Source organism: Homalodisca vitripennis, unplaced genomic scaffold (assembly GCF_021130785.1).
Source record: "Homalodisca vitripennis isolate AUS2020 unplaced genomic scaffold, UT_GWSS_2.1 ScUCBcl_2275;HRSCAF=6851, whole genome shotgun sequence".
Taxonomy (NCBI): domain Eukaryota; kingdom Metazoa; phylum Arthropoda; class Insecta; order Hemiptera; family Cicadellidae; genus Homalodisca; species Homalodisca vitripennis.
In genome coordinates this window covers 25647-46030 of record NW_025778386.1, presented here as the reverse complement: position 1 = coordinate 46030, position 20384 = coordinate 25647, and the positions used below count along the sequence as shown (strand labels likewise).

Here is a 20384-nt window from a genome sequence, read left to right as displayed (position 1 = left end):
ATAACCAGTATCCAGATGTATCAGTCGAAAATAACAATGAGTCTGTTAAGATTAAACTAATTACTAAAATTCGCATTACACCATTTGCAGCATATAATGGCCTTTCTGGACAAGCAGTCAATGTTGTTTGTGGATACGGCTGACATGTTGGCACGCATGTCTCGTGATACCCTGGTACAGGCTAGGCTACCTAACTTCCACATCCCAGCAGCTGTAGAGGTGCTCACCACAGGCACGTACTCTCGCCTCCCATCCTGCATCAGGGTGAGTACATCTTCTGTCAACAAAAAACTCGTTAAATGTTGCAGAATACCCAGTTTGAAAGTTGTATTGTAGGAATTTTTCTTAATTATTCATATATATATGAATATATGTATATGTTTATATGCTTATTTTTTTGTCTAACAGTTACAGTACAATACCTAATATTGTTACAATACTTTTCAGATATAGGTTAGTACTAAAATTAACTAGTCTTATGTTTTGAAATTTGTATTAAATGACTAGCTTAAATTAACCCTTTGAGTGCCGTAGCGTTTTGCTATATGGTATGCATAAAATGCCGAGTGAAAATGCCTGATTCTGCAAGGGTCTGCTTAAAAATTCATAACAAATTTATTTATTGGTAAAATGTCTTGGGTTTTTGTTTTTTTTTTTAGATAAATATATTTTCTTTATACATGTAATACATTGATCACTTATTTAACGTTTTTATACAAATAAAAAAATAATTAACAAAAACTTTATGAGCAAAAACATTTTGTTTTTTATTTTGACACAACTTAGTGTTATTGAAATATTTTATTTCACTTTTAGTTATTCTATCTTATACTCCATTTATTTCTTTACAAAAAGACATATAAATATTTTTTTTATACTTATAAATAAAGTTTGGAAAATAAATATGAAAATATGAACCACTACAAAATTAAAAATTTTCTAACCTAACCTAACACTCTGCGTATTGTCTACACTGATAATGCTTAAATCTAATGCCTGCAATACTAGGTCTTCATTGTCAGCAATGTTTTTACGACTCATTGTTTATAAATTAATATCACTGAACAAACACAAAAATATAAAAACTATACAAACGTATTTAGTAAAGTACTAGATGCTTACGATCGCCGGCCGTCATTGTTCTACTTACACACAGACTAGAACAACAAAAACAAACGAAATAATTTGAAGATACTAACACTACAAACCCATTTACACTTAAAAGCTTTCAATATCATTTGTGAAATAAACAGCAGCGCAAACAAAAACACGTGACGGCTCGTCCGCATAGCGGCCGATTCTAAACGCGACTAACGCGTTCACTTTACAACCGCCGTAAAAATCAGAATCTGACCAAAATGCAAGAAAACCTACATCAAAAGTTATGTTGAAGCTTTTGGAATGCGTATGTATAGTCATTGAGCCAATGTAGATAAATACTATATAAAATATAAGCGTTACTGCAGAAGTCGCTAACAGCGATTCTGGCATTTCTTGCATATAATGCGGGATCGCTGACAGCAATGCTCCGGCACTCAAAGGGTTAAGTTAGTTTACATATAGCCTATTACTTTTAGCCTAGACTAGTGTGATTTCATTTTAAAGATACATTAATAACAGCTGTTCTGTAATAAGACTACTCACTTTTGTGCTTTCCTTCATTTATATTCTGTAATTACAAAAGTCTTCATATGACTTTTCAGTGGTATTCAGCCCAACTGCGTATTATAATACCCTTTCAAGAAATTCTTGTTGTTCCTGTTTCGTAACTTAGTTTGGATTATATATTTTTGTTTAATATTTTGATAGGAATCTGATTTTTAATAATATTTGGAAGCTGTATTATGCCATACCAAGATTTCATGTAAGTTTAAAATATGAAGTCTATAGACCTTACAGGTATAACTCTTTGGATTGAGTAACATATGTTTATGAATATGTAATAGGATAAATATTTTATGATTACAAGTATGCACACCATAAAAATAGTAAAAGATTTTTTAGTAAGGTAACAATTTTAGTAAATTATGTTAGTTTATTATTATTGAGTTACTCAAAAAATATCAAAATTGTGGAATTTGCTTTTTCTGCGCGTGACATTTCATAAAGCAGTTTGTAATATCGCAAATCAAAAAAATTATGTTATTTAGTTTAAATACTTAATAAATTAATTTTTTTTGTCAATCTCACTGATTTGTATGATTCCAGGAAAGGATAGTGCCTCCAGATCCTATAACCCCAAGTGAACGTAGAGCCACACTACATCGTCTAAACCAAGTGATCCAACATCGGCTGGTCACAGGCAACCTCCTCCCTCAGATGAGGAACCTCAAGGTAACCGATCTCATAGTAGAGTAAGTAAAATGGGGTTATTGAACTTAAGTTGGGGGGAGGGGTAATAAAAAGTTGTAAACTATTATATCAAAATCTATTCATTTTTACATCATAACATTAAAAATTGACATCAACCCATCAGTCTTAACTGATATTTTAAGCACTTAATCAGCAATTAAAACAGTTGAAATTACAGTGTTTTACTTAAACTTGAACAATATAATGTTCTCTATTAAAATTAAATATGAGTTTTGTCTTAGTTCTTTTATAATACACCACATATGATAATCATATATGCCAGATGGTTGTGTGTGTGTGGATTTCTTATTAAAATATAACAGATTTGTCATAAGTAATGTGTTTAAGTCATACTAATTATATGTATACCTTAAAGTATAGTTTCCATTTATAGCTTTAACTTACAACTTGTATATATGAAAAATGTGTACAATATTTTGTGCTATGAAATCATTCATTGCCACTTATGTTTGGTAATTCAAAAATGTAATGAAGTTGTGTGGTAACTTCAATTCAATAGTTATTTAAGAACTCCTTGGTCACTGCCAAATTTTCATTTAGGTAGAAATATTAGTGTTATTTTTTTTATTCAACAATTAGTTTCATTTATAAACAAACCAATTCTTCTGATATTTGCTTTATTTTAATATTTTATCGAGGTTATAAATAAATAGTAATGCAACTTGAAAAAGTTTGCAAGGAATTGATCAATTATTTTATTCTTTTCACCCCAATATATTAAACATAAGATAAACTACAGTTATTTTAATATACCACCCACTAGTAGTAATAATAATTTATTGATTATTAATAAATAACTGACTATTATCCTTCGCAGGATTTGTCCATATCTGAGTTTTTACACAACATCTGATCTTTATTATGTCAAAACTCGGATGTGACTACTGTCCAGTGCATCATTGCTTAGCTTAGACTCCCCAGCACAAATCCCTCCACCTTCAAACTCATTTTTAGTATTGCTTGGCAGCCAGTCTCATTGCATTATGGACATACCCTGTATATCATAAATCATGTGACAAATTTAATTTTAATATCATAAAAATAACTTACTGTAACAAAAAATAAAATCGTACATGAGTTTTATTAATTTAAGTTGTTCACTTGGTTACATTAATGTTTCAGATCGAAGCTGGCAGAGTGACGTTTCATGTAGAGCACGAGTTTGAAGTTTCACTCACTCTTATGGGGGAAGGGCCAAACATTCCCTGGAGGCTCCTGGACATTGACATTCTAGTGGAGGACAAAGAGACTGGAGGTTGGTCTCTCTCTAGTTATTTAATCGTATTCTTCTCCAAAGATAAAAATATTATTTGTTCTTTGTTTTTCTTTCAAAATCCAAACATCAATTAAACCTTCTTTAAAAGATTCAAAAAGATTAAATTTTAATCCTTTCTAAAGATCCAAAAGACAGATATTTCATCTTTTGCAACTCCAAATACATAAAATAATTGCACTCAAAGTCTTAAAAACGCTGATCTCACTGATATAACTTTTTCTAACAATATAATGAATATTATCATTTGGACTTTGTCTTTTAGTATGTCACAGAACACTTGTTAACATTTTCCTTAACTCTACAAATGGGAGGTTGTATGTTTAAAATAAATTAACATTTATAAAGATATGTTCTTAACATAGCTCAATTAAGCAGAAATAAACTCTTCCTACATTAGCCTTAAGTTGAGCCTTAATGTTTATGTCTCACTGTACCTAAAGCTTTACTGTCTGCATCCAGATGGCAAAGCGTTGGTCCATCCTCTGCAAGTGCAGTATGTCCACCAAGTGGTACAAGCCAGGTTAGTGGACAATCCCAACCCTCTCACAGAGGTCTACAACTGTCTGCATTTCTTCTGTCAGTCCCTACAGCTGGAGGTAGGTATTTCATTACATCTTGTATTTGATTAGGTTATGTATGTCCTATTCATTTATTAAGAAAAAACTACTTTTACAATTTAAATTAAATAATTGTATCCAAGTTGGGGAATTAATTGTTAAACGTACCATGTGCAAACTCCTAGTAGTGTCTTGGTAATTCAATCAATCATTTATTGTCAGCACAAAAGTATATAACAATGTCATTAGTTAAAGGATGACGTTGAACAACAATCTATACTGGCTTATAATTATTTAGTACAAATACATTAAAAAAATTCACCAACTCTTTAAATACATGTTTTCTTTAGTTTATTCAAGAGTCGAGTTTTTTTGTCATTTTGCAAGATATTTTCAAAACAGTGCCTATTATGTTTAATAGGCCAAAATTACAATTTAGTGGTCCAGGTGTAAAATTAACTTAATATTTAAAAAATCCAGTGATGACAAAGGACCAAAACCAGGTTAAAATTTAGCCTTTAAATCAAAGTCCTCATTTACACCTTACAAGCATTTTTCAGTTAACCATAACTTAATAGTGGTTTTAAACTTGTTTAGGGACAAGCCTTTGACTTCACTATGTAATCTGTTGAATAACTTAATGCCCTGATATAAAAAGCTGTTTTGAGTGCTAGAGTAAACACATCTTTTTGTAACAGTATTTAGCCTATTCCTTGTTTCACAGCCACAAATATCAGCTATATGTTTGAAAAGCATGGAGGTTTTTTTTAATGTACATTAGTGTACAAAAAAACATGCAGAGATGGGAGGGAAAGAATGCCTAATCTGATAAAATATGGTTTACAGTGAGCTAAATTTGGCAAATTTCAAATAAGCCTAATGATTTTTTACAACAAACAACTTGTCACAATAGCCAGAGTTTCCCCAAAAGTTAATTCCATATTTTAGCTAACCATGTACAAAGGCACAATACACACTAAGCAAAATATCCTGAGGATATCAATTTAATGCAACATTTTAGCAGGAACTATCTTAGTTGTATATTAAGTACAAGTTCAACATCTGTTGTTCAAAGATGGCCAAATGTAGCAATGTTTTGGTACATTGTGAACAGGCAGGAAAAAGTAGAGGATAATAATATGCTTTTAGAAGTCTACAGAATATTATACAAAATGTGAAGGATCAGTTAAAAGTCATGTACTTATTTTTAGGCTGTCGTACAATAACTCAAAACTAATGCTCCAGCACTAAAAGAGTTGCTAATTCTTGTTTATAAACTTTTTCAGGTGTTGTACTCTCAGACTCAGCGACTGTGTCGGGACAGACTGGATGGACACATTCATGTTGATGAGTACTCCCCTGGAAAATGCTTGTCTATATCATATTGGCGGTAAGTAGTGTATCAAACTTAAGGTGATATTAAATATAGTTATTTTGTAACCAAACAGATATAGCTGAGGTAACAATTCAGGAATACTTCATTTAGTAATTACGTCACGTCAGTTTTATTAATAATAATTTGTGTTTAAATTTGCTTTCCAATTAACCTGTGTTTAATTTGATACTTGTGTTGTTATAATTATTTAATATTTAAATATTTATTGTCTTCAAGTAATACCCAACATGCTTAAACATCTCTCAGCATGACGTAAATTAATGTTAGTGTTAATTTTACTATCATTTTAAGTAGTCACAATTATTTTCACACCATGAAATTTATCACTTGGTTATTATAGGTAAACCGCTAACAAAAAAACCTTGGTTGATCTGAGTTCACGCAGGGTGGGGTAAATATCCCTCCAAGCATCCCCACCACTGCTCGGCGCACACTTTAATTCAATCTAATAAAATCAGCTGACTACTCCTGCTCGGTAGGTATCGTTCACTGCTGCGACCCGTTCAGTTGAACCGGTCAGTACAGAGTTACTAAGCCTTCCCGCTAGAGCGTGTTTTACCGGTCATCGTGTTCAACAAAATAAACGACTGAACGGAATGGCCAAGTGAACGAAAGGATCCGCTTGCATAAAAGTGTTCGGGTAGAGGAAGAAACAACATATTTTACAGTGAATGGATAGATATATATCAAGAAATGTATTGTTTCAGGAATCTAGTAAATGTAAATATATATTATTATTAGAACTGATTAACAAAAATAACTGTATGCTACTATATACTGTACATTACTAAATATTTTAGACGTTAATACTTATGAACAATGGACTTGGTTGATTTCCTTTGGTTGATATGCCTTTGATTTATCATAAGATTATTTCACTACAAATGTTTCAATAAATTTCTAAACATCAAACAGACACATTGCATTGTTTGAAAATAATTTATTTTTATAAATAACAACACATTTTAAACATTTAATCGATTAAGTTCCCACCACTTTTCATACTACCCAGGCTGAGTCATTAAAATAATATTACGCACACTACTACGCAGAACGCCTCCTCTCAAATCGACCCTGCATATCGCACCTAGAGCAATATATCATGTGCCCCATGATAACCTTTTAAATGATAATTGGCAATCAATTTTTAACAGCACTAATGTTAATGTTTTTGCATTACAATTTCAGAATATTATTACAATTTCAATAGTCGAATAAATTACGTAAATTAGTGAAAAAGCAACCACTTAATGTGGAGCTTAAAACCCGCTATGTCAGTTTCAGGAAAATTTTAAGCAGAAATTTAAAGCAACTAAAAAATATTATTTTTGTGATAAATTAATGGGGATTTTAAAATGTTTTGGGGGGTTTTACTTAAATTGAGTGGTAGAGGGATTATCAAAGTTTCTTCCCTAAATAAATATTTGCCAAATACCAAATTATTCAATGACAAAATTAAGCTTAAAGTAGCTAACGAATTTAATGAATTATTTACTAATGAGGGTCAGAACTTGGCGAACTTAATTTTCTTCGAGGAAGAACTAATGACTATAAGAAATTTGTCAATTTAGCTTATACTCATAACACACGGTACTCGCAACAAATCGTCATTACAGATTCTATATTTAAAAAAAAAATCAGCGTTACAAATTTGTATTATATTTCTCAAGTTTTGTACCGTAACGTGTGTTTGAGTTACAACTTCGCTTCTGTGTTTCAAGCACCTAATCTTTACTGGTTTAAAAAACGTGTGAAGGATGGGTTACTATCGTTAGATGGCGAAGAAGTATATAGACTTATTGTTCCTTGTTATCGCTGAACTTGTAACCCTTCCTCGCTATTTATTGTTATTCGGTCTGTCCTTCACTATAATTACCATAACTAATACTTCATACAACAGTCCAGCAAAACTAGATTTATACTCGGTTACGTATCATTATCAATGTGACTCATCAATTGCCTGCTTGGTCACTGTTGTCATTGCCATCCAGCCGGATTAAAAATAAATTCTACAACCATTAATAATATCAAAAATTACTAAACTACTATTTTTTAGTTATAAAATTATTTGTTCTATTATTAGTTTTGAGTTCCAATATTCACGACCAGAGCCTACGCACAGGTCCTAGGCCCATGTAGGCTCATCCCGGTTATATTACTCTTCTTATTTCAAATTTTAATTGAATTAAATAGAATTAATGCAATGTTTATTATAATAGAAATAATTAACTACGTATAAGTACCGTATTGTTACACTCTGATACATGATTTCAGACATTGTATATATTTGCTTACGTTTGTTGCAAAACGTGTATATGTGTTTTATTGTACTATTTTTAAGAAAATAAACCATTTTAATTTCATTTTTCATTTCACCTCATTTGGAAAAAAGTATCAAATTTATTCAGTTGCCAGGCCAAATTGAACAAAACTTTCAAAGTGAACGGGTCTTTTGAAACACTCCGATCCGGATCACTCGTTCACCTGACTGACTCGTTCGAATTGAACGGTCCAAGTAAGTAACTGCAGTATAAACAATATGGCGCGAGCAAGACAAGATTTAAACAGCTGACAAGAAGATGCTCCGCCCACTCGCCACTCCCCCCCGCCGGAGGGGGGCCCCTCCTGCGCTGTGCTGCTCAAATATTTGCTTCTGCGCAGGTTTCTTTATTAGCGGTTCACCTATAGAAACAAAAGTTGTATGTGTTTAACCTTAGTGTTAGACATCATCAATATTTTTTTTTTAATATCCACATCAAGTGTTAGGCACCAAAAGCCTAACTTTGAATAGATTGTTGTTATTATAACCAATATAACAATAACCAAGTAGTTATTGTTCTCTTTTCACCTCAACATAAAAATAAAAATGTGATAAAGGTAGTCATTACTTAGTAATCCACTACATATTATCTTCCCAACTAGTCAGCATAGGCAATATCTTGGTAACATTTAATGGTATATTTGAATTACTATTTAATGGGAACTTTTGAAATATCATGCTTTATTTGAGTTTTAATAGGTATCTAAATTAAATATTTAATAATCCACCTTGAATATTGAATCCATAATCATTTCCAGCATAGTGATATTATTATTCCACTAGCAATGAGATTTTTGCTTGAATAATTTATTTCAATACCAGTCTCATATGCTACTCATTGTTTATTGATTTGGTTCCATGCCACAACATTAATTAGTCCTTTTGTTTCTTCAAGACTATTTTCATATTGACACAATCAGCTAAGACTCGTGAGTTGACTTTTTATGCTCTGCCAGTAATAACAAGCCAAAGATATCACCTGAATAAATTGTATATACTTCCTAAATTTAATATTTGAAATCTACTATTTTAAATCATTAATTGTTTGTTAATTATTATTTAATTTATTTGCTTAACAACCAATAATGTGAATATTTTGTGCATGTGTTATAATTGAATTTATTTCACTTTCTAGTATTTCTCTTCTTATTTTTTATGGTAAATAAATGATAGTTCTAAACTTTCTTGAATACAAGGACCAAATTGTATGTAGCCCAAAGCTTAACAGTAAACAAAATCTGTTTGTGCAATATTTACGTATTGAAATTGACACAGGAGTTTTTTAATTTGACCAAGTGATTTTACCAGAGGGGTATTTGAACTAATGCAAAACAATACACATGTCAGATGTTAAAATTTACTTGGGCTATAGAAATTTAGGAATAATTATTTTAAGATTTAGTTTTATACTTAACGAATAACTTTTTCTGTTGCACAACAGTTTGAGGGGAATTAAATGTGATGTTGCAGAGAATTGACTTCAAAGGATCCCAGATCTGAGTTGGGATACCGGCTTACAGTGCTGGTAGACACACACGATCCAGCTAGACCTCTGTCCGTCGTCCATGTGCCTACCCTCGGGAACAAAGTTGGTCTTGGCACTGAGGTATTGTGTTACATTGTCATCCAATAGTAACTGAACATATATCAGGTTTAATTGTTTACATGTGCAGCGACATCCAAATGGAAATGAAAATCAGTGGTGATAAAGGTTAAATAGGCGGTAACAGTCATTGTCTCCTTGGCATCCAAAGAATTTAGTACAGAACCCTTGTTTATATTTGATGTCAGAATACATTAGGACTTTGGAAACTTAGTACTTGAAGAACTGGTCATTTAAAAAATTATTATTAGATCTCATCTTCACCCAGTAAAGATGAGTCACATGTGCTGCAGTAACTTCAGTATGGAGTGTACAAAGATAAATGTCTTATTGTGTTGTATATGTTGTTTTAATTTCCTGTCCAGGGTATCAGAAATGAATTTGAAATGGCTTAGTAAAATTGCTTTGAATATTAAAGAATATTAATAGTTATTTTACTACTCTAAAATATGTCTGTTTGACTAATCATGTATATTTTAACTATTTTACATTCTATTTGAAGGTATGCTCAATTTAATACCAAATTTTACTATCCTCCTATGTGGATTTATAAATAAAAGATATTTAGTGTGTGTATATCAAAATTTTTTATTAATCTTCAATTTAATGACATTTGTGACAAACTAAGGATTACATTTTTATAAATATATTCCAGGTACATTATCGCAATTGGCCAGGAAGAATGTCGCACTTGAAAGATAAAAGTATAAAAAATTCATTTAAATAAGTCTGAGAGAAAATCTTCCCTGCATTCACTTAGCTGTTTAATACACAAACAGCCTTAGATCTCAAGATAACTTTGTATTTTCAGGAGAATGAAATAGCAGACCGAGCTATAAGGTCCGATCTGTTATCCATGGAGAGGCTTCTGGTACACACCATCTACGTTAGGACCAAGAGTAGGCTGTCTGACCTCAAAACTGAGCTGCAGACCATGCTCAAGGATGTTGACTGTGAGTTATCAGTCACATTATTTTGTTACAAATTCTTGAATTCTAATACTTGTTTAGATTTTATGTATTGTTTTATTTGATTCTTTTGTGGTGAAGGAATAGGAAGGAAGTAATATTACACCTTGTAGTGCAGCATTAATATTTGTCCCGTGACTTTCATAGAGTAGGGATGAAAGAGAGATGAGCTATGGTGGCAGGAATGTCATATGTCTGTTTTATCTATGGAGGAGAGGAAGTCTGTGTTAGTCTATTCTACTTCAGAGGAGAAACTTATGGAACAATCCTCAAGTAATGTAAATTGTAGTATACTCCTATAGTATTATAACTGTAGTCGCAGGCTCCCACTGAATCATTCTCAAATCCAAATATCTTTAACAACAGGGTGGGGATGTGCTGATCCTCGATATTCATATTGTTAAATACACATATGTAAGTTTTGTTAATGCATTAAGTGGGCAAGGTTAAATTGTGCATTATACTACAAGCACTAAAGCACCATATTGATTCCATTTCAAGGTGATCATCGGATTCAGCAGGACATGATTTCGTAAACTTCACCATTTATTCTGTGGCTGTTAGTTGGGTGTACAAGATTGTGATTATCATGTTCAATGTATTTTTGAAGTAATTATGACTGTGGTAACCCTCTTTTTCTGACACTTCAGCACATATTCTAATGCTACTAATCAGAATGACAAATGTGTTATGGTGAAGTTTTACTAAAACAATTGTCATAATATTAAAAGATGATATTTAATAAAACAGAGTTCTCACATAATTAGTTTGAGTCAAGCATTGTAAGTATGTCACCAATCTGTTGAATTACTTGTATGTTAACTTGAATTACTCAATTACCTGAAAGTAGTACTTCGTACTTGTTCCACCTTAGCTAGCTCAAGTCTGATGTGTTGTTTGTGCTTTTGTCTCCTATGCAGTGACCGCTTGGGTTCATTCCAGTTAGGTATCGCTTATGTATACTTCTGAGTGGTAGTCCATTACCACACTTTTTAGTTTATAAGTTTTGTATGTATGAGGGTTTTTTGACACCTGAAGAAGAAGAGGGTAGGTTACAATCCTCGGAACTTAGTGTTGTATTTTTTGTGACATATCATGATATAAAATATCCTAAATCCTTCTATCCTTTCAAATCATCCATCATCAATAACACACTGTAAACAAAGTATCTGAAAATATTCATGTATGCCAAAGGTCAGCTGCAAGGTTCACCAGCCATCCTGAGTGTGGCCATACTGCAACCATGCCTGAGAGCAGAGAGCCTCTTGGTGACTGTAGACACGCACACAGGCATGCTGCAGTGTCACGTACCACAGTATGATCCTCCCATCATGACAGAGCTGCAGTCTGCCCTCAACACAGACCACACTAGGCTACCCACACTCATCTCAGAATTGAGGTAATTACTAGAGAAATAGATCATCTTAAAGGACTGTGGAATTGCACATGGTTAAGACAATATTGTGCATATCTCACAAAAGTCCCAATGTACAACATGACCAGTTTCCTTTAGATTTGTTATTTTTAGACTTGAATTGCTATTATCACTGTGATTCCAAAAATTGAAAGTGGCCATATATTTCAAATGTACTTTGTCTTAAAGTTTTCTATGCATTAATGGTTTTCGTTAAACAATGTTTGAATGCTGAGAATACTTTACTGTTGTAATATCTAGTTATGTTAAATCTAGGTATTGGATGACTCAAAGACGCTGTGAGATGACCTTGCAGCATTTGCCCGCCACTCCTCACGAGAAGCTGCCTCTACTGTTCCTGGCTGACCATCCTCTCAGCAGAATCTCCAGGCACAAGATGTTTGTCAAACTCCATAAACATCCCAATGTTATTCTTGTACGTTTACTTCTTAATTGTATGCACATTTAACTGTAGATGTTTGGCATAGTAAAAATTCATAATTATGGTCACTCTTTACAAGTAAGTACTTTTAATTGCTAAAAATATATGCCTCTCCCAAATAATGTGTTATTGTATATTTTTTACGTCAGGAATTGTAGATTATAGTCTTAATGTGGGAAATAGTAAATAATAATCGCAAACATATGTTTTCATGTGATAATTTTTTTTTTTTTTTTGTAGTAGCACACAACTACAAAAAACTTCAAGTCCTTCACCTTTACCTTGTTTGTAGATTGGAGTAAGGCTTTTGATCTAGTTGCTCATAATGTTTACTTCTTGAACAAATTTGTGGTATGCTGGTCCAAACTTAGATTGAATTACTTTAAAAGAAAGGGATCACCCAAATCTTTATAAATTCTTTAATTGCATTAATTTTTTTGTCCTTTCCAGTATTTTTGCTTTTGTATTAGTGTAGGCCCTAATTGGTCTAGCTTTTAAAAATGAAATGAAAAAAAATGAAATATGCCTTTATTCAAGAGGCGGAGTTAGGGCTATTTAGCCCTCTCTATCACTCAACCTCACATAATAAACAGATATATATATACATATTCAACAACATAGACATACATATACATATATGAACTGAGGCTTCATTGAATACTATTTAAAATTAGAATGAAAAGCGTCAATTTCAAACCATTTTTAACAGCAATAATTTCTAATCTAATGTTTCAGGTGGTCGAGATAAAGGAAAAGGAAAACTCCCCCTGCGAGATGGAATGCAATTTCTATCTTGCAGTAGTCAAGCACTCATCAATTGAAGATAACCCCCATGATGATTCTATTGAAACAGAGATACCAAAGATGTATCTGAAAGTGCTGACACTTATTGAGTTTGACACTTTTGTTACTACTCATGGACCATTCACTTCGGTAGATGGTAGGTACTTTATATTTGTTTAGTCTAATGTAAATCATGTAGTTAGATGGTTTGACCAATGTCCACTGAAAGTAAACCTACTGCTTTCAATCTTAGGTCAGTATTATGACTATCATCTTAAATTTACTCGTTCATATAGCATCGAAATATGAACACAGTTCACAGTTCAAATTTTGAAATATTTCAACCCCTAGTGTGGAATAAGTACAGTAAAAAATGTTTAAACAAAAGACATAATGAGGACATGGGTAATGCTTTGGAAGAATAGGGGATGGAACCTCCCCATGGAATATTGACAGTGGCGAGGTAAGGTACACCAGATACATTCTTGGAAATCAAACGTTCATGAAAATGAGCATGGAGGAGCTCTCTTCCGTAACATAATGTGACTCATTCTACTCATTTAATACGGCAACAGCCTCTGTCATGGCCGAGTACACAACTGCAGTAACTCAATGACAATATAAGATCATGCATTTTAATATTGCTTGTGTTGGATGTGATTGGCTGAAGTTTAACAAATATGAACAACGCAATCCATTTGGCTTCTTTATCATAGGATGCTAGCTTTTACGTAGCCTATTGAAATCGCACTCATGGTAGCACTTAAGACAAATTTCTACATAATTTCAGTGAACATAACTCCCTGAGCCCAAAACCATCCCCTGTTATGTATGTATCTACACTATATAACGCAGCTTGTGGAAACGATAACTGTTCCTAAAAAAGCCCAAACAATTTTAAACTTGTTATAAAAATTGATACTACTGTATACATGTCTCAGTTCAGTTCATTGGCCAACTTGGTTCTCCATTTTGCTTTAACACATTAACTGCCATGCCAACCTAATTGGGTCGGCGAATATTTTGTTGCTACTATACACTGCCGACCCGATCGGGCCTCACCATGACGATAACTTAGTTTTACTTTATTGCAGCTACGAGCATTGCGTTTGGCTCTGTTGGCAAACCAGTGGACTAAATGTTCTAAATAGATACAAGAATGAACCGAGGAACGTTGTTTGAAGTTGTTTCGTTATTTTTTAGGTTTACTCAAACACGCCCGAATGTGAAATTTTATCTTCCGATCGGGTCGGCAAATTTATTTTGTACCAATTGTTGATGTATTTTTCTTCTACACTATCGTTAATTGATTTTATTATATTGTTTTATTAATTATTCTCGTTTCATTTACCTCATTATCGTTGTGAATGAAATTAGAAAAACTATTTTGGAAACATTTATATTGGAATTATTGGATATAAAATATTATCCAATATTTATAAAAACAAAGTTTATTTTTAATTGGATACATAAAAGAGGATTAATACTTGTAATACAGATTTAAGGTCTACTTGTGGATTTTCTTAAAACAGTCTTTGCAGAGGTAGGGCTTTTCTGGGCACAGCTCACAGAAAGTTGTCACTTTCTTCAGATTTTTTTCATGCTTGACGACCTAACTCACGCATAGCCTTGTTGTAGTATATCTTGCAGTTTTTCCTTGATCTCAGTTTGGTTTTTTCCTCGCCAACAAAAGTTGTTGTCTCAGAAATGTAGTGATGGTCCGTTGTACACACTGCAGACAGAATTTCGTCTTCTAGACCCAAGAGTGAATACACTAACTTTTCTCTGAACGTTTTGATGGAATACACGACTTCTTCTACATTGAGCAGTAACTTCTATATCATTTTTGTACGCTAGCCTCGCATTGACAACAGCTTTTCCAACTTGTGGCACCAGCGCATCGACAATGTCTTCCAAATCAGAAAACTCAATCCACTATAATTTTCCAATTCACCATAATTACCTCCATATCTACCGCGTTCATTACTCATCGGTTCGTCCGAAAACATCTCTATATCACTTTTATCCAGGTTTCCACTCATCTCTGACATTTAATAAAGCTTAGACTAACATAAACAACCATACAACTATGTAACGAATAACCGCAATGAAAGCAGCGAGTGCAAATGAGGTTACATAAATTGGCGCCAACTACACGACGTATCGACTGTGAGCGGGAAGCAGTTGGGAATGTTTGTTCAGTCAGCCGTTCATTGCACACGCACCATAGAGTAATAAAAAAGAACGCACACTGTCTTCACAGCCATTTAAACTAAATATCCCAAAGTATATTGAAATTTTTATGTCCTCCCAATAGGGTTGGCAAGAAATTTTTTCCGGTAATTTTAGTTAAAAAATAAATCCGCCGACCCGATCGGTCCAAAGTTAAGCCCCACACCCCATATCTTATAATTTGCATAAATCGTTTTCATTTACCGTTATATTCACCACAAAAACAATACCACATAGAAAACGAGTACATACAATTTTGGCAAAACAGGGAACTCTAGAATTCTTTATGGTGGCAGTTAACGTGTTAATATGGTAGCCATTTGATCATTTAAAAAATGCACAACTCCCTTATTTATAGACCTAGAAAAAAGTATTCTGGAATGCTTATAAGACTAAACAGTTTTTTGGTACCTTGAAAGGTTTTTTGAGATATTATATGTAAATGTTTTAAAAACATTTCTATGGTATGAATGCTTTGGTACAGAAATGAATCTTTTAAATACCTCGACTAAATTCTTTGACCAGATTGGTACACCATTTCTTTCCATTATGGTAGCTGTTTAATTTTGAAAAAAATCACAACTCCGTTATTTCTGATCCTAGAGAAAAAACTAAAACTGTTCTGTAAAACTTATAATATTTCCTAAACTTTTTGCTATAAGCCTTTTTTTTATTTATCTCTTACGGTTTTCAAGATATTGAGTACATTTAAATACCATGAGAATAATATTTTAGTTGTCACAAAATCTACCTACTTCTTCCGACTGAGCCGGGAGGACTATTTTATAATTTGATACCATCTGCTTCATTGAAATTATTTTATTTTTAAGTTGTCTTTTCTTTTATGCTATATTAAAATATTAACAGAGGGTAGATTTGTCTGCTCACTCTCCATATAATGAATAACAGATTAGTGTCAAGGGGTGATAATATAGTCCAATTGCCTAGGCATCTAATGTGTTAATAACCAAGCCTGCTATAAATTAGATTACACAAATGAAACATTTGTTCTTTACAGCATTACTGCAAATTTTACCAAAACCGCCACCTTCATAAAACATTAAGCTATGTACGTCAAAAATATTGTTTTGTATTTTGGTTAGTAATTGTAGACTAATTTAATTTATTTTTCAGAGCAAAAAGAAAAGTGTAACCTGAAACGTAAACTGGCGAGCCTAAATGACCAACAGTCAAGCCGCCCCTGCATGACCCCAGCATACTTTATACCCGAGTTGGCTCATGTTGTCGCTCTCTGTGATGAGAGGATACCATTCGTCACTTTGGCTCAGGAGGTCAGTCATGTGTCTTCAACTAGAGATAGTCTTTTTATTACTCCTTTAGTGTTATTATTCCACTGTTTTTGTATTTTACATTTTATTCTTGAGTTGTATGAAATTTTGTTGTAATCCTGTTATGTTAGTTTATAAGTAGTTTGCATCAAATATGTAGACTTTTTTTCTCGGAAAGGGGTTGTATTGCTACTCAGGTTATCCAGCTTTTTACCATTCCAATCACAGACTAGTCCCATTGGTGTCAGGTATAAGGGCCACTGTATTAAAATTATTATCACGAAACTCTTATGTATAAACCTGTTTTTCACCATCTATGCACACATAACCAGTTTTTGTTTCTTAGCATTAGTATATTTCCATATATGTGTAATAAAATTGTTATTTTCTAAATTAAATTTGATATCACTTTTCAAATTTTATCTCAATAACTTCATTTTGTTAGCATGGTCCCTATTATGGTAGTAATAATGTCATAAACAAAGTACATATAATATAAAAACAATATTTAAACAATTTTTGAATCTATTTCAAATATAAAATATTATTTTTAATTTCATTCTGAGAATAATCGCATTTACCATCATATATATTGCTTGTCATTTAGATTTTTAGTTTAGAGCTAGAACCAACTCAATATTTTGATTCCGCAGTTTTATATAACTTATCACGCAGTTGCATCTTCACTTTGATGAGATCTTTTAAAAACACTAAAAACCATTAAAAAACCAGTTTTTAAATAATTTGTGTATCATTCTTTATTTGATTTTTGTATCCTATTTTGATATTATCATTGTTCAGTATTATTTTTTTATTTTTACATGTGTTTTTAATGTCTTGTAAATTTAGTTGAAAAATTAAGCTTTACATGTTTTCCTTTATCTTAATTTAATTTTGTGTTACAGATATCATAAATGCCCTGTAATAAATTATGGTATTATGTACTTAGTCATCCAGAAGCTTTATCAGAACACATCAAACGAATGGTACAACTGGTATACTACCATTGCTTTTGGTTCTTAGTTTTCTTATGAGCTGTTGTTCATTGGGGTTGGGGTGTAACTGGTTATTTTAAATTTTTAATATGAACTCATGGAGTCCTGATACTCTAAAACCTACAGGCAACACATTTTGTCTTGTTTTTAAGTTATTCTCTAGAACTACTGTTACTGTCCAAACAGTTGACACGCAGGGAGATAGCACACCAAGGACTACAAGTGGAGGCCAATGCCACAGCTCTAGTCCTGCGACTGGTACAGCTACCTCCACCCCCTGGTCTGGCCCAGTCCTCCGGTTGGTTCTCATTGCTCAAGCGGCTGCTGTCCGTCTCTATCCGTGTCTTTGGCAAGGTCAAGTGTTGGATGGCAGAGTTTGTCATGTACGGCAGCCCCCTGGCCACCACTCATCCCAAGGAGCAGGGTAACTTTCTGGACATTAGTTGATCATATAAAAATCTTATAACATTTACATATAAAGTGGTATAATTCACACGAAGGTGAAGGTACTTTTACATATTTTTTAATCTGTTGGGTCCAAGAAGAACTTTCAAAGACATTTTGTCCAAAGGCGGTTTTATACTTAAGCAACTCTGAATATAATAAGGTCAAGTATCATCAATACTTTATAAACAAAGCATATTTCTGTTTATAGGCATGCGTCGACCCGTGTATTTCCAGTATGAGATGGGATCTGCAGACAATGTTGGCAAAACTGTAGACGCTCTTCTCAATGATTGGGCACAGATCGCACATCTCTACACACTTGTGGATGAACTTGCAGAGTACTTTAGAATAGGTAATTGCTTTCGGTGAAACCCTGCAATTATTATTTAAAAGGAGCCTAGCTATTTAACTGTTTGTCTCACAAATGCTCTGTCACTGTTTGCTGCAGAGAAGTACAACCTGTCCAACATGGTCACCATCAAGTCCTACAGCTACAGCAAACTGGTATTGGGCTACGGTCCAGAGAGAGGAGCAACAGTTACAGTGCAGTGGAATAGCCAGGCACAGGCCTTCACACTGGTCTTTGGTAACTACTCACTCTTAGATTTGTTTAGTTTATAATTCAACCCTTTGCTACTCTACAGAAATACAAGTAATTTTCAAACCCGACTGTCATATACACAAACACTAGAATAAAACAGCAATCCATTGCAATTTTTACTACTTTTTGCATATTTTTACCACATAGTTTCTTTATCATGTTTAATGTAGTTGTGGTATGTTGATAACTGTTTATATTGGAAATAAGAATTTAATGTTCTTGTGTTTCTGGATGAATTTTTCTCTAAAGTATTGAATTTTGGGATAGGCTTAAATATTAAGGTAGGCATAGTTTAATATTGAAAAGGACAGTTTTATTAAAAACTTAATTTAAGAAAGAGAGAATGTATAACATTAACAGGAATCGTACTACAACAATAATCGTTAATGATAACTGTCAACATGGGACCACTGTTTGAACAAAGCTCCTACCATTTGTTAACAAGGCAGTGAGCTCCTAGCTATCTGCCTGCTTTTTCTATCTTTCCTGTGTTTTTATTTATCTGAGAAACATTTCTTACTCCCAGTTTCCTAGTTCAGTATATGGTTTGTAAAATGAATATTCATTTTAAATTTTTCTATGGTTTTGGTCTAATTATATTTATACTTAAGGATACATATTGTATAGAAATACACACACACTGAATAGAAACAATAATTCTGCAATTTAGTCTGTTTAATCAACTTAGAAAGGATTTTTTTTATAGAATCTGTTAATAAGAAATATATATATGTAGATATCACTTTACAAGTATGAAGCCAATTAAAATTTTGTCAAAACACAAGCGCTTTTTCTTATTCTTTATTTAGATACATAACTGCTCCTATTTACATACATAACCACTCCTGGTCCATGGTCCATTATTGTGTAACCTGGATTTATTTATTAAACTTTGTAGTAAATAAATACTTTCTGCTATTCCATAATACTTCTTTGGACATACTTTTCCTTCACTGTATTTATTTATCTCTTTTGTGGTCTTCTACATGGTCTTCTTCATTGTATTCTTGGATCCAGTATCATCCTAAGGTATTGGTTTTGCTTTGTTTGTGTTCAGTAAAACTATAATTATTTCTACTATAATTTTCAAATATTAATGTATTTTTAACATTTGCAGGAGGCAGCAATACCTGTGTAAATGCCCATTCACTGTTACGGGAACAGTTGGAGGCACATCTGAACCGACACAGGAACCTGGCCCAGATAGTGCACCTGCTGCATGAGACGTATGAGCCGCTGATATCTGTGAGCAAGCTGCCCACAATCCCGCAGTTAGGTGTACACAACTCACGGCCACAGGTGCCTGTCCAGACCTTCACCGTCATGCCGCAGTCACCCACACTCATCCGACTGACTTACCAGGGCATGTACTGTCTAGAACTGCGGCTACGTGGTGGTGGCCTTGTCAGTTTGCGTGATGCTGCGTACAGTCGCTTCGACCGAACCAACGTTGTTAATGAGTTCTCCCCCACACCAGGTCTCAAGGTGGGTTTTGTCTTGTCTTTAGGATATGGTGTGGAAGATTATATAACAAGCAAAAATTGTAACCATAAAAATTGCTTTATCAGAATGAAAGAACAAAGAAAAAGATACAGGAAGTAAATAATGGAAACTAATCAAGCTTTAAGTATTAGAGAGGAGATAGTAAATTATTGAAAGTATGTTCAACCTGCAGATTTTTTTATGTA

At 33.2% G+C, this 20384-nt stretch overlaps 1 protein-coding gene across 1 annotated transcript in view; it reads left to right on the top strand.

Moving 5' to 3' along the window:
* The window catches only part of LOC124371923 (mediator of RNA polymerase II transcription subunit 14-like), a gene marked incomplete at its 3' end in the record, with an annotated part of 54890 nt that overhangs the window by 12520 nt on the left and 21986 nt on the right, over positions 1 to 20384 (top strand). The window contains 15 exon segments of the mRNA XM_046830295.1: positions 91 to 264; positions 2209 to 2334; positions 3496 to 3628; positions 4109 to 4245; positions 5493 to 5596; positions 9393 to 9528; positions 10337 to 10478; positions 11688 to 11892; positions 12184 to 12343; positions 13085 to 13289; positions 16499 to 16656; positions 17835 to 18072; positions 18304 to 18447; positions 18544 to 18681; positions 19814 to 20181. Of these exon segments, the coding sequence (XP_046686251.1) occupies positions 91 to 264; positions 2209 to 2334; positions 3496 to 3628; positions 4109 to 4245; positions 5493 to 5596; positions 9393 to 9528; positions 10337 to 10478; positions 11688 to 11892; positions 12184 to 12343; positions 13085 to 13289; positions 16499 to 16656; positions 17835 to 18072; positions 18304 to 18447; positions 18544 to 18681; positions 19814 to 20181 (2568 nt within the window).